The 14,281-nt window shown below is 37.3% G+C and overlaps 1 protein-coding gene across 6 annotated transcripts in view; it reads right to left on the bottom strand.

The window, feature by feature from the left end:
• Window positions 1-284: 284 nt before the first annotated feature.
• LOC131159719 (uncharacterized) overlaps window positions 285-14,281 on the bottom strand; it is a 92,417-nt gene continuing 78,420 nt past the window's right edge. For 3 of the 6 annotated variants that reach the window (XM_058114848.1, XM_058114849.1, XM_058114851.1), the window contains exons 14-17: window positions 11,099-11,251; window positions 10,888-11,000; window positions 10,375-10,446; window positions 9,827-10,294 (exon numbers count right to left, since the gene is read on the bottom strand). In XM_058114848.1, coding sequence (XP_057970831.1) covers window positions 10,167-10,294; window positions 10,375-10,446; window positions 10,888-11,000; window positions 11,099-11,251 — 466 coding nt within the window. In that variant the 3' untranslated portion in view covers window positions 9,827-10,166. Of the gene's footprint in view, window positions 592-9,826; window positions 10,295-10,374; window positions 10,447-10,887; window positions 11,001-11,098; window positions 11,252-14,281 lie in introns of those variants that run through there. The other 3 variants (XM_058114850.1, XM_058114852.1, XM_058114853.1) reach the window with 2 other exon arrangements.

The raw sequence follows: 14,281 nt of genomic DNA, 5'->3' as shown, positions 1-14,281 counted from the left end.
AATCCTCGCCTGTTCATGACCTGCCCAAATCCGATAAGTGAACCTATTTTACCACCCCTACCGAAAACCATAACAAGCATAAACCAAAACTGAACCAAACAAATCGATTAATTAAATTTTCTATTAATTTTGATTTAATTTTACTAATGGTATTCATAAAAAATTAATTAAAGTTAGAATTTGTAGAGAACATTTCTTAAACTTTAGAATAAATTCACTATGTTAAGCTTTAGATTGGCAATCAAAATACTAATTAGATTGGAACGTTAATTCATTATAATTTTCTGTTTCAAATTTATTCTTATTATGAGCTACTATATGCATATGCAACAAATGTTTAGGGTTATTTAATTGAATTTTTGAGTCTTGAGTATTTATTTAAAAGTAGAAATTTTGAATTTATAAATAATAAAGAAATTATAGTTCAAAATGGGGGCTTGGAAATTACAGTTCCGAGAGACGAGGCAATGGCGGACTGCCGAATTGCGGAGTGGAGTGTTGAGAGGCGAGGGCCGTGACGAGAGCGATGACGACTCGGCAAGGGAGGATGAAGATTCAAGGCCGCTGAGGGTTGATTTGTGAGACTGCGACCTAGAGAGTAGAGACGAAGAGTCACTTGAAGATTCTAGAACAGCGGAAACTAAATTAACAGGTTAGGGCTAATTTATATAAATTATATATAATTATTAATAATAATTCAGTTAATCAAAAATAAATAATTCTGAAACCAAATCGAAAATCAAAAATAATTGAACCAATCAAAATGACTTAATTAATTCAGGTAATTCATTTTTTTACCGAATTGTACTCACCCCTACCCATGCATGTTAGCGTCGGAGGAATACTTGCATGAATTCAAACTCTCTCTCCCTTGAGCAAAAACTATCTCGCTCATATGAACAAGTCCAATTCTCTAATGGTTGTTCAAGTGAACCTTACCTCCATGCCTTGTTAGGACCCTGTGAGCAATAAACAAGCACCAGAAAAATTGAGATATCAGAAATTTACGTAGTTCGGTCTAGATCGACTTACGTCCACGGAGCACACCACAATTTCACTATACAACCGGGAAAATTACAATCTCTTAGACGCAGCTTTCTTCTCTCTTCTTTCTTCCTCACTCCTCTCCTTCTTCTCTATATTTTCTATCTCTCAACAACTCCTCTATTTATAGATAGCTGGTAATCAATCATAATAAATCACAATAAATCAAAATTGAGGAATTTCATTCTTTTACAATTAATGGACGCGTCTCTAGCTTGCAGATCATAGCTCACGCGTCTCTTGGCTCCAACACAACAATCTCCCACTTGGAGACAGAGACGCCTCCTCAACTAGTATTAGTATATGAATCAATGATGTGCTCAAAATATGTCTTCGGGCATGAAGACCAACTAAAATTGAACACAATTTCAGCTTCTCTATAGTCACCACCTTAGTTAACGTATCTACCGAATTTCTGCTACCTTGGATTTTTCAAGTGTCAACACGCTATCCTCTATCAGAGATCTGACGAAGTGATAACGCAATCCAATATGTTTAGTTTTGAAATGAAATGCGGAGTTCTTTGCCAGATGTATCGCACTCTGACTGTCATTGTACAAAACATTCCTTTCCTACTTTAATTTAAGCTCCGTTAACAAACTCTGAAGTCAAATCATCTCTTTACTAGCTTCTGTCACTGCTACATACTTAACTTTTGTAGTGGATAGAATAATAATCTTCTGTATCTGTGACATCCAACTAACAGTTACTATGCCAACAGTGAATATATACCCGATGGTGCTTCTGCAATGATCAATTTCACCTGCAAAATCAACATCTACAAACCCTTGGATTTTCAAATCATTTTTTCCGAAACATAGACACTTATCAATAGTGCCACGTAAATATATCAAAATCCACTTCACTACTTCCCAGTGTGTCTTCTCTAAATTTGACATATACCTGCTGACAGCTTTCACTGCTTGGCTAATATCTGGTCTAGTACCAATCATAGAATACATGAGACTTCCAACGACTAAGGCGTATGGTACTTGTCATGAAATCTTTTTCTTCATCTGTCTGGGGAGACTGATCTTTAGAGAGACAGAAGTGACTTGCCAATGGTGTATTTACAGTTTTGGCGCTGCTCATGTTAAACCTCTGTAAAACACGACTGATGTACTCTGACTAAGATAACCGCAACGTTTCTTGTTGTTTATCTCTAGAGATCCACATCCCAAGAATCTGCTTTGCAGGACCCAAGTCTTTTATATCAAATTCCTCTGACAATTGCTGCTTCAATTTTCTAATCTCTTCTATATCTGATCTTGCGACTAGCATATCATCAACATATAACAATAGGATAATATAGTTAGTACGATACCTCTTGAAATAGCAACAGTGGTCGGCATTGCACTTCTGAAAATTGTTCCTCTGCATACAGCTGTCAAATTTCTTGTACCACTACTTAGGAGCTTGTTTGAGACCATACAAAATCTTCTTTAATTTGCATATAAGATTCTCTTTACCTTTAACTGGGAAACCTTCTGGCTGTTACATATAAATTTTCTCATCAAGGTCACCGTGAAAAAATGTTGTCTTCACGTCCAACTGCTTAAGATGTAAACCGTCTGAGGCAACAATACTCAAGACAGATCTTATGGTCGTCAGCTTCACAACTGGTACAAAAATATCAATGTAGTCAATTCCTTCCTTCTGTTCGAAACCTTTGACTACTAACTGGGCTTTATACCTCTTAAATCCATCATACTTTTCTTTGATCATGTACACCCATTTGTTGTGAAGAGCCTTCTTACCATTGGACAACTTAACTAGTTCCCATGTTTTGTTAGAGTTAAGAGACTTCATCTCGTCTTTCATTGCAAGCCCCCACTTGCTTGAATATCCTGCCTGACATGCTTCAACATAGCATTCAGGTTCTCCTCCATCTGTAAGAAGTAAATGATTCACATACCTTCTATTTGGTACATGTTGCCGAGAAGATCTCCTAAGATCTGGTGCTGGAGTAGGAGGTGGTCATGCAACAATCTGCTCCACAAGTTCCTCTGCCTTAGGATTCTCGATACTATGCTGAGGATTCTCGGTGTTCCGCTGACGTATCCTTAAACCTTCTAGAACATCATCCACATCTACAAAGGTTGTTTCAGACTCTATAGATTATGTTGTGTGTTTATCTTTGTACATCACCTCTTCATCAAAAATCGCATCTCTACTTCTGATCACTTTTTTATTTTCATTATCCCAAATGCGATACCCATATTCATCTCCACCATAACCGATGAAGGTGCATTTCCTGAATTTCGGATCCAGCTTATTCCTAACATGATCATTGATATATACATATGCAACACAACCAAAAACTCTCAAATGTGAAAGTCTTACCTCTTTATTGCTCCATACTTCTGGTAGATTATAATCCAACGGTATTGATGGACTCTTGTTAATCAAATAAGCTGCTGTGTTGACTGCTTTTGCCTAAAACATCTTTAGCAAGCCTAACTGCATACGCATGCTTCTGGCTTTTTCTGTCAATATTCTGTTCATCCGCTCGGCTACGCCGTTGTGTTAAGGCATACCTTGCACAGTTCTTTTCATTATGATACCATGCTCATAACAAAATTTCTTGAACTCGGTATCATCATACTCACCACCGTTATCTGTTTACAACTTCTTGATTTTCAAACCAGTTTCATTTTCTACCATTGCTTTCCAAATTTTAAAAGCATAAAAAACATCAGATTTATATTTCAGGAAGTAAACTCATACCTTCCATGAATGATCATCAATAAGTGTTACGAAGTAATGCTTCCCACCTGTCGATGAAATGGTCGTTGGTCCCCATATATCTGAATAAACTAGCTCAAGTCTCTCCTTTGGGATACTGATGTTTGTCTGAAAATTGACCCTCTTCTGTTTCTCAAATATGCAATCCTCACATGTGTCAATCTTCACCGACTGCAAATCACTCAACTTACCCTTTAAGTGCATCACCCTAAGTCCCTTCTCACTCAGGTGTCCAAGTCATTGATGTCATATGTTGCTATCATCATTTCCTATAGAAATTGTAATAGACATGCATGTATTAGGAGTTACATAAAGAGTATGACTTTTCTTACTTCGTGCAATTGTCAATGCACCCTTCGAAATCTTCCATTCATCACCAATGAAAATTGTGTTATATCCTTCATTTGCTAGTTGACCAACTGAGATTAAGTTTTTCCTTAGGTCTGGAATATATCTGACATCTTTCAGCTTCCATACTGACTTGTTCATCTTGATCTTCACTGTCCTCTTGCCAGCAATGTCGCAAGGTTGATTATTACCAAAATATACTTTATCGAAATTACCTTATGCATACTCTTCTAGATAATCTCTACTGCAAGTGGCATGGAATGAAACAACAGAGTCTAACACCCAAGACTCTTTTTTGCTCTCCAAAGAGCAGAATAACATATCTGTCTTCGCCCTCATCTCATATTCTTTCTTTAGAATTTTGCATTGGTTCTTGTAATGACCAGTTTTTCCACAGTTCCAGCACTTAATAATTTTTGTGCCCTGAGAACCTGTGTCCTAAGAACCTCTAGGATTTCTAGATTTGGATCGCCTGGGCCTAGATTTGCTGCAATTGTTGGATCGTCCATGCCTGTTTCCTCTGCCTCGACTTTCCATGTTTAAGGCTGAACTCGAAGTGGAACCATGGTTTGACTGCATTCTGATTTCTTCAGTCAAAATCATACTAACGACCTCATCGTATACTAGCTTTGATTTCCCTACGGAGCTACTGATTACAGTAACAATACCATTCCAACTTTCGGGTAACTTACTGAGAATTAGTAGGACACGAGTCTCACTATCAAATGTAATCTCGACTAAGGCAAGTTGATTCGACAACTCATTAAAATTATTCAAATGTCTGCTAAAACTTTCACCTGCATAAATGGTCATAGTAAATAACATTTTCATAAGATGTATCTTATTGGCGGCTGACGACTGCTCGCATATATTAGAAAGCGCATCCATCAGAGACTTGGTGGTTGATATGTGTTTGATATTAAGTGCCACAAACTTTGACAACGTCATTCTGATAGTTCTGAGAGCTTTACGGTCAAGCAACTCCCACTCGTCCTCGTTCATAGATGCTGACTTACCCTTCAATGGTAAGTGCAACTCCTTCCCAAACAAATAATCTTCAATCTGCATCTTCCAGAAATCAAAATTGTTGCCATTGAACATCTCGATCTTTGAGCTCTTTTCGTTCGACATCTCGATTCGCTGATCTAGAGATGGAATTAACTCAAATGGATAGGTTGAATCTGGAACAGTCGAAAACCTTAGAAATGGTTCAAGTAGTTCGAAAAATGGACTTGAAATGGCTCTGAAACACCCGGTCAAACTTTCGGTCAAAACTGGTCAATTATAACGGAATATTCCTGACGGCGTCACTAACGCCATTAACAGATCGTTTGTTGACGTGGAAGGGGTGTGGGGCCCACTGTTGATGTGGCACTTGCATGGCATTATGGGACCCACCTATTGGTAGATACTGTGGGTCCCATTGCTGACGTGGCAGTTGACGCGGCGCTAATAGGACGCGTGGCCTGCTGACGTGGACGGATGGTCGGGCAAGTATGGATCCGAGTTGGGTGTAGTCCGAGTCTAAAGTGGGTTGCCGGATCGGGTAGAGGCGGCTGGGTGAGGAAGACGCGTGGTGCACGTGGGGCGTGTGGCCGACAGGTCACCGGCACGTGAGAACACGGACCACTCCGACAAAGCGTGTGTTGGTGCTTGTGGTTGCGTCTGAACTCCTTTCGAGTTCCGATTTGCACCATTGGTTTCGTCTCGGTGAGATGAACGTGATGGTGACCTCAAAATTTAATTTTGAGCCACTGGACAAAGCTCTGATTTTGGTGAAAATCTCCAATCTGGCTTTTCTATTCCAAACTAGACTCTGATACCACTTGTTAGGATCCTGTGAGCAATAAACAAGCACTAGAAAAATTTAGACACTAGAAATTTACGTGGTTTGGTCTAGATCGACCTACGTCCACGGAGCACACCACAATTTCACTATACAACGGAAAAATTACAATCTCTCAGACGCAACTCTCTTCTCTCTTCTTTCTTCCTCACTCCTTTCCTTCTTCTTTGTATTTTCTATCTCCCAACAGCTCCTCTATTTATAGATAGTTGGTAATCAATCACAATAAATCAAAATTGAGGAATATTATTCTTTTACAATTAATTGACGCGTCTCCAGCTTGCAAATCACAGCTCACGCATTTCCAGCTTGCAGATCACAGCTCACGCGTCTCCTGGCTCCAGCACAACATGCCTTATGTACCTCATATTGCATTTCACGCATCTTCAAACCAATCTTATCTCCCATATCTTAATCTTATTTAAGTCCATATACCAACTCTAGATGATCCTTGTTGGCACTAATCACACATTTAATCCTCCAATTGTTAGCACATTAGAAGAATCATCTTCATGCCTTGACTTTGTGGTGCCGCTTACCTAATTATAAACCGTTAGTTCGGATACCGCTTGTTAGCTCCTAAGGAGTCTTCATGGAGGCTTGTTATATACCATTTTGATCAAAATATTCAAGTCTATTAAATCTTAGACCCAACCATGTATACAAGTATCCATCCTCCATCTTATTTTTTTGAAGCAGAGCAAACTCACAAGCCAAATTCTCACTAGCACACACACTTTGGGCAAAGCCACATGAATGATGACAGACCACCACACATTATTATTTATGATTTATTTCTGACCTATTTTCGTAAACTTCGTCACGCTGTATGATTGAACTACATATATTGGACTGCTTTCGTGATCATTTTTTTTTTTTTCTACAGAAAATTTACAATGCCTAGGAATAGAATCAATTTCAAGGAACAACATGTTTAGAAAAATCAAATATCTGACTGATCCTCTAAGATCTACCCTAACTATAATTTCAATTAATTTTCAAATTGAGAATTACTTTTAAAAATATTCAATGAACCGAATATAGAACACAAGCCAATAGTTCACTGAATAAAACAAGGTGTTTAAATCATATATCCTAAATATTATAAATTGTGATAAAAATAAAATAATGAATTCAAGCGACACAAATACCTAACAAACAAAACCAAGCCTTAGTCCCACTAAGTGGGGTCAGTTATATAAATCATTTTCCGCTAATTTATGCGATCATTGACCATTTCTTTTGATAGATTCAAGGATATTAAATCCTTACTCGCTATTTCCTTCCAAATTATTTTAGGTCTACCCCTACCCCTTCTACTGCCCCCCATAGTAACTAAGTCACTCTTCCTCACAGGTGCACTATAAGGCCTACGTTGCAAGTGTTCATACCATCTAAATTGTCCTTTCCTTATCTTATCTTCTACAGGAATTACACCTAACTTACCACGAATATGTTCATTCCTTAATTTATCTTTCAATGTTATATCACTCATCCATCTAAGCATCCTCATCTCGGCAACTTTTACTTTTTGAATATTATATTTCTTCGTCATCCAACATTCTGATCCATATAGCATAACTGGTCTTATAGCCATCCTATAAAACTTACCTTTCAATTTTCAGGGTATTCGACGATCACATAGCACACTTGAAACACTTCTCCATTTTACCCTACCTGCTCTAACTCTTTGCATTACATCATCTTCAATTTCTCTTTCAACTTGCATAATAGATCCAAGGTATCGAAATCTACAAGTGCTATTTATTTCTTTATCATCAAGTTTAACTTTGTGTCCAATATTCCTCCTATCATTACTAAAATTACATTTCATATATTCTATTTTATTTCTACTTATCCTAAAGCCTCTAGATTCCAAAATTTTTCTCCATAATTCTAACTCAGCCTCTACTCTATTCCTAGTTTTATCAATTAATAGAATATCATCTGCAAACAACATACATCATGGAACCTCATTTTGAATACTCTTTGTCAATTGGTCCATCACTAAAGCAAAAAGATAAGGACTCAAAGCAGATCCTTGATGTACACCTATGGTAATTGAAAATTCTCTAATTTCTCCATCTATAATCCTTACACTAGTCATTACTCCATTGTACATATCCTTAATGACATCGATATACCTACAACATATACCTTTTTTTTTCTTTCTAAAATCCATTATAAAACTTCTCTAGATATCCTATCATATGCTTTCTCAAGGTCAATAAATATTTCCTTAAACTTTTCCATTAATCTTCTTAAAAGATAAATAGCTTCTGTGGTAGATCTCCCAAGCAAAAAACCAAATTGATTTTCTGAGATCTTCGTTTCTAACCTTAATCTTTGTTCAACTGCTCTTTCCCATAATTTCATCGTATGACTCATAAGTTTAATTCCCCGATAGTCATTACAATTTTGAATATCTCCTTTATTTTTGTATATAGGTATTAAAGTGATTTTCCTCTATTCATCTGACATTTTCTTAATTTTTACAATTGTATTAAATAAATTAGTTAACCATATAATTCCGTTATCACCCAAGCATTTCCAAACTTATATTGGGATGTTATTTGGTCTCAAGCAATTCCAAAAATACCTGCCCATTGTTTCTTTATTTACTCGTGGCATGCGCCCAATTTCATACACAAACCGCACCTGGAAACAATAGGCCTGGCAAAACGAGCGGCGGGCTGGGTTTGGGCGAGTCACTAACGGGCCGAGTCATTAACGGTTCGGGTCATTAACAGGTCGATGTTAAACGGATCACACACATACCAACCCTAACCTGTTTAAAAATATATAATTTTTTATTTTAAAAATTTTTATAATCTCATATAAAATGACATTTTTGTTTAAAAAAAAAAACTGCATTTTATTTATTAATTTATAAATAAAAAGAACATAAAATGTAAAAAACAATACATTTTATGAGTTTGAATTTGAGGAGAGATTAAATAGGAAAAAACTCAACACTCCTCACTCCCAAGTCCCATCACCCAAAAGTCTTCCACCCAAAAATAAAATATTTTTAAACGGTAAAGTGAGATATGGACCATATGGTTTTGTGGTTTATGTTTGGTTATCTGGTTTTGTGGTCATATAAACGACCTTTGCAAGAGACGACGACTGGCAAGAGACGACCGATAGCCTGGTAGATCCGGCACGCCAGAGGAGAGGAAAGATTGCCGGACTAGAGAGGAGAGCTGGAGAGGATCTAAGAGACAGAGAGAGTGAGAGCTAAGAGCTGAGAGTTGAGATTGAGAGCCGAGAGCCGAGAGGTCAAAGACAACCCAGACAACCAGACAAGGAGACTGGAGTGGAGAGGCGCGGGTTAGGGTTAGGGTTTTTTTTTTTTTTTAAGTGTGTGATTGTGTTTGTGAAGACTGAAGAGTGAACCGTGACTCCGTGAGGTGTGAGTCGCGTGAAGGCTTGAAGTTGAAGTGAAGGGGGGCTGAAGCTGAAGCCGTGAAGCTTGAGAAGCACACTGAAGCATAGCGAATTAGCGGGTCACCCAACACCGCCAAAACCCACTTAACCCGTTTATAAACGGGTTAACCCGTGACCCACCCAATTATTAAATGGGTTATCTTTCTTAAACCTGGACCCGTTTTAAACGGGCGGGTCGAGGTGACCCAACAGGTTATGACCTGTTTTGCCAGGCCTAGGAAACAATGATAACAAAGGTGTTTTTCCCAAAACAAGCACTTGCAGCAATGCTCAATCTAATGAGTTTTAAGTTCGAACTAGTCACTCCAAGGTGATCCAAGACTTGCGTATAACAAAAGGCTAGTATAAATCATGTCAACTTTTCATTGAAAAAAAAAAAAAATTCCGATGAAATTAGGGCAAATTATAACTTTATTTTACTAAAAGGGGCCAAATTAAGTAAAAATCCACGACAATAACCCACAATAATTTAGAAGCCAGTTTGAGAATGGTTGAGGGGGCAACTGCCAAATCCCGATACACCTCCCCCTCTTCTTTCTCCTAAGCCTAGACTATACAATACAATAGGAGATAATGCACTTTCATTCCATTCCATACAGTCTCTCACATCTTTCAAGATTTGACTAAAAACCATCAGTAAAAGTCCCAAAATTTAATGGGATGTATAGTGAGGGAGAAAATATATTGGGCCTGAAAAATAATACCTGGTACACTTAGGTAATCACGGTAGCACCTACTTAAGACTCACTGCAGAAAAAGGTAAATGGACAAAAAAATGAGCAGCAGAGACAAACATCCGTTTAAGCCTTCTATATAATATATTCCTGCACTCTTCCATCCAAGAAAGCAGCTCTAGTACCTCTGAAAAATGAGCGGAAAAATTAATCCAAAAAGGCGAAAACTCCAAGCTGGTAATCAAGTAAAGAAACATATGTTCTTACCTAGAAGCACTCTCAATCCGAGGTAATTCATGTCCCTCTTCAATGAGAAGAACACAACTTTTACTGTAAAATCTGAAAGGGGGCAAAAATCAGTCAACTATGTAATATGGTAAACTTGCAAGATAATCTTAAGAGTTGGCAGGCCAGGAGAATTGTACGCCTTCCAGAAGCATACTAGGTTATGAGACCCAGAAGATTAATTCAAATGGAGGAATTTTAACTACTTCCGTAAGCATGGGATATATAACCCAATCATTTGCCTTCCCTCTGTGTCTCTCACAATGCGCCGTAAAATGACAACAAGAACCCCTTCAAAGAAGACACAGACACTAAAAAGAAAAAGTAGCCTATTCTCATTCTCTCCATGTGTGAGCTAAAACTTTTTTAAATCCTCCAGATGGAGAGATGTAGCAAATTTAACATATTCTAGCTCGCATTTGCTTCTTTATCATATACAGTGGAATTTTTTAGTAAGTTGGCAGTCACAACTTATATTAGTGCACATTGTCTTACCAGATTCTGGATGCGACTTTGGAGAGAGACCATATAAAGCATATTTGGCATAGGCTAGCAGACGGACCCTCTGTGGAGCGCCTAGCTTGGCAATAACAGATCTCAGCAGCCCACTGGAATAAAGGGTAAATAAAATGAAGAGCCAAGGAAATATATATGTCAGCAAGCATTTTCCATGTTGGAGAACAAGATTTTTATCCCCTTCACTTACTCTGTACGTAATATTGTGAGTAAGTCTGGTGGCAGAGACTCCATAAATAAAGATAAGTCTTCCATCTTGAGGGACTTCAATTCCTTCTTTAGGTTCCTCTTCTCTTCAACTGACATTCCTCTCCCAATAGTTGATTTGCTGTCATAATGTATCCTAGATCAGTAAGCCAATTGCTAATTATCTAAAATGGAGCCATAGGAATGGAATCAAGTAAAAATAAAATGGATAAGATTTAGAAAATTTGCATCAACCTCCCCTAGGGCCTGTTTAGAAAAAGAAAACAGTTTTCATGTTCCATTTCAAGATTTACAAATAACTACAGAAATGCCACCTTCACCTTGTTTTCTAGTTTTCCAAGATCTATACAAGAAATGTAAAATAGAATAAAAAGTGTATTCTAACTTTTCAATACAGATTTGAAAAACAGGAAAAGTAAATGGCATTTATGTATTATGAAAATGAAAAATAAAACTATTTTTCATAAGTGTATAGGGCCCTAATTTATTTGGTAAATGTTTGTTTTATTTTGTTTTGTTTTTAGTCCATTTTTCAAATGACCCTTGTAATGTTCATCAGATATCAAGTAAGTGTTTTGAGTGAATGGATACTAGCTTTTCTGCACTTGCTGATTCAATTTATTTGCATATAAATGAAAAATATGCATGGGTCAGATTTTTTAAAAGATTATAACTGTTAAACTTGATATACATAGTTGGCCCACAACCTAACAATTTAAGCTTTTAGGTAAGGTGGTATTCTACCATGATATTAGAGCTAGTTACTAGGAGGTCCTGATTTCTAGTCTTGTTGCCTGCGTTTATTGTGTGGTACTTAAAACACACAGATTCACATCTGCCCTCTAAATCTCTTATATGTTATTAATAACGATAAAGTCTTAAGGACAAAAATAACCCCATTAACACAACCTAATTACTAAAATAATATTTTCTCTTCTAATACTCCTCCTCAAGCTGGAGGTATACAAATATCACCTAACCCCAACTTGTAACAACTATTAGACAAGGCAGACTTAAATATAGGCTTTGTAAAGACATTGTCTAATTAATGCATAGATCACAAAAGGAGTCTTCATGAGCTTCTTCAACACAACATCCCTTACAAAATGATAATCACCTTCTATGTGCTTCATCCTCTCCTAAAACACTAGATTGCTAGCAATATAAATGGCAGTTTGATTATCACAAAACATACCTACTGGCTTCATTACCAAGAATACCATCTCTGACATAAGAGACTTTAGCCACATAAGATCACTACCAATATGAGCCATAACTCAATATTCCGCTTCAGCACTAGACATTGCTATAGTGGTTCGTTTCTTGCTATGGGAGGTAACAAGATTACCTCCTTTAACTGTACAATATTCAGTACTAGACCTTCAATCATCAACAGATCCAACCCAATTTGTATGAAAGTATCCCAGAATCTCACAATTTCTACATTTATATATCAAACCTTTGCCGGGAGATCCTTTGAGATAACACAATATCCTACAAACAACATCCTAATTTGGTTGTTTTGGATTTTTCATAAATTGACATACCACCCCCACTGCAAAAGATAGGTCAGGTCTAGTGACACTCAAGTAGATGAACTTGCCAACCAACTGCCTATATCAACATTTTTCTTCAAAATCTGGTCTGACATCCCTAGACAACTTCACATTGGGATCTTTGGATCTATAGGAGTATCAACTAGTTTAGCTCTCAACAAAACAATCTCACTTTGCAATTCCAACATATATTTTCGCTGAGATAAATTCAACCCTTTCCTACACAGTATAATCTCAATACCAAGAAAGTAACGTAGAAATTTTTCTTGAAGTCATTGCTTACCATCTGCAATCCCACTCTAGTCCTTGCCAGTGATGATGATATCATCAATATAAATTACAAGAAGTACCACACCTATCTCTGTTTTACAAACAAAAATAAAATAATCAGAATGGCACTAGATAAAGCCAAATGCAAAGACTATAACACTAAATTTCTCAAACCAGGCTCGAGGAGATTGCTTAAGACCATAAATGGCCTTATGCAACCTATATACTTAACCATCCTCCCACAAAGAAACATACTCAGGAGGTCGCTCCATGGATACCTCTTCTTGAAAATCTCCATACAAGAAGGCATTCTTCACATCCAACTGGTATATGGGCCAATCAATATTAATTGGCAATTAGATCAATACACGAATAGAATTTAGTTGAGCAATAGGAGAGAAGGTCTCAAAATAATCAATACCCTATGTTTGGGTGTATCCCTTGGTAATCAATCTAGCTTTAAGTTATTCAATTGCCTTTAGGAAGATATTTGATGGTGTATAGACCCAACAAAACCTAACCAACTCTTTACTAGGAGGAAGATTCACCAAGCCCCATGTCCCTCGAGTGGTCAAGGCATCCATTTGTACATCCATTGCTTGCTTCCACTCAAGGTTAGCAAGTGCTTCAAAATGTAGGCAAGGGATAGAAATTGAGGAAATAAAGAAGGCAAAAGAACTTAGGACTAGGAAGGTGAAGAACTAAAACATAATAAGAAACAAGATAAGCAACTAAGCACTGCTAAGCACATGTTCAAGTATCTTTCCAATAAGCAATGGGAAAATCCAAGTCACATGAGGATGGTTCTTTAGAACCAGAAGTCAAATAGTGATGGTCAAGGGTACATGGTGGTAATGCTTGCTTTCCGTTGTTCATAAACCTTCATTTGTTCCTCTGGATCAGTAACTAATGGATTTGGAAGAGGGGTAGAAGATTTCTCGAGAGAGATGAGGGTAGGAATAAAAGCATCAACACAACAAGGGGGGTGGGGGACCATAAATCATTGATGGAATCAAAATAGATTCATCTAAGGAGGACCTTCCACTAGAGAAATTGGGTGTTGTTTGGAAAATAAATAAATAAATAAATAAATGGTGACAAGCACCAACATATTTCCTACGAGCATGGGGGTCATAACATCTATATCCTTTCTAAGTTCTTAAGCACCCAACAAAGAAACACGTGCACCCAACAAAGAAACACGTGCACCCAACAAAGAAACACAAGAGAGAACTTGTCTTGATCGGTACATTAAAAACACATGTGCACCCAAAGACATGAGGCACAATAGAGAACATAGATGTTTCTGGTACACGATGGAGAAGGGAACTTATCCCCCT

This window comes from Malania oleifera, chromosome 7, assembly GCF_029873635.1.
Source record: "Malania oleifera isolate guangnan ecotype guangnan chromosome 7, ASM2987363v1, whole genome shotgun sequence".
Lineage (NCBI taxonomy): Eukaryota > Viridiplantae > Streptophyta > Magnoliopsida > Santalales > Ximeniaceae > Malania > Malania oleifera.
Note: the sequence above shows the minus strand (reverse complement) of the source record. Positions and strands in the feature narration are given on the sequence as shown.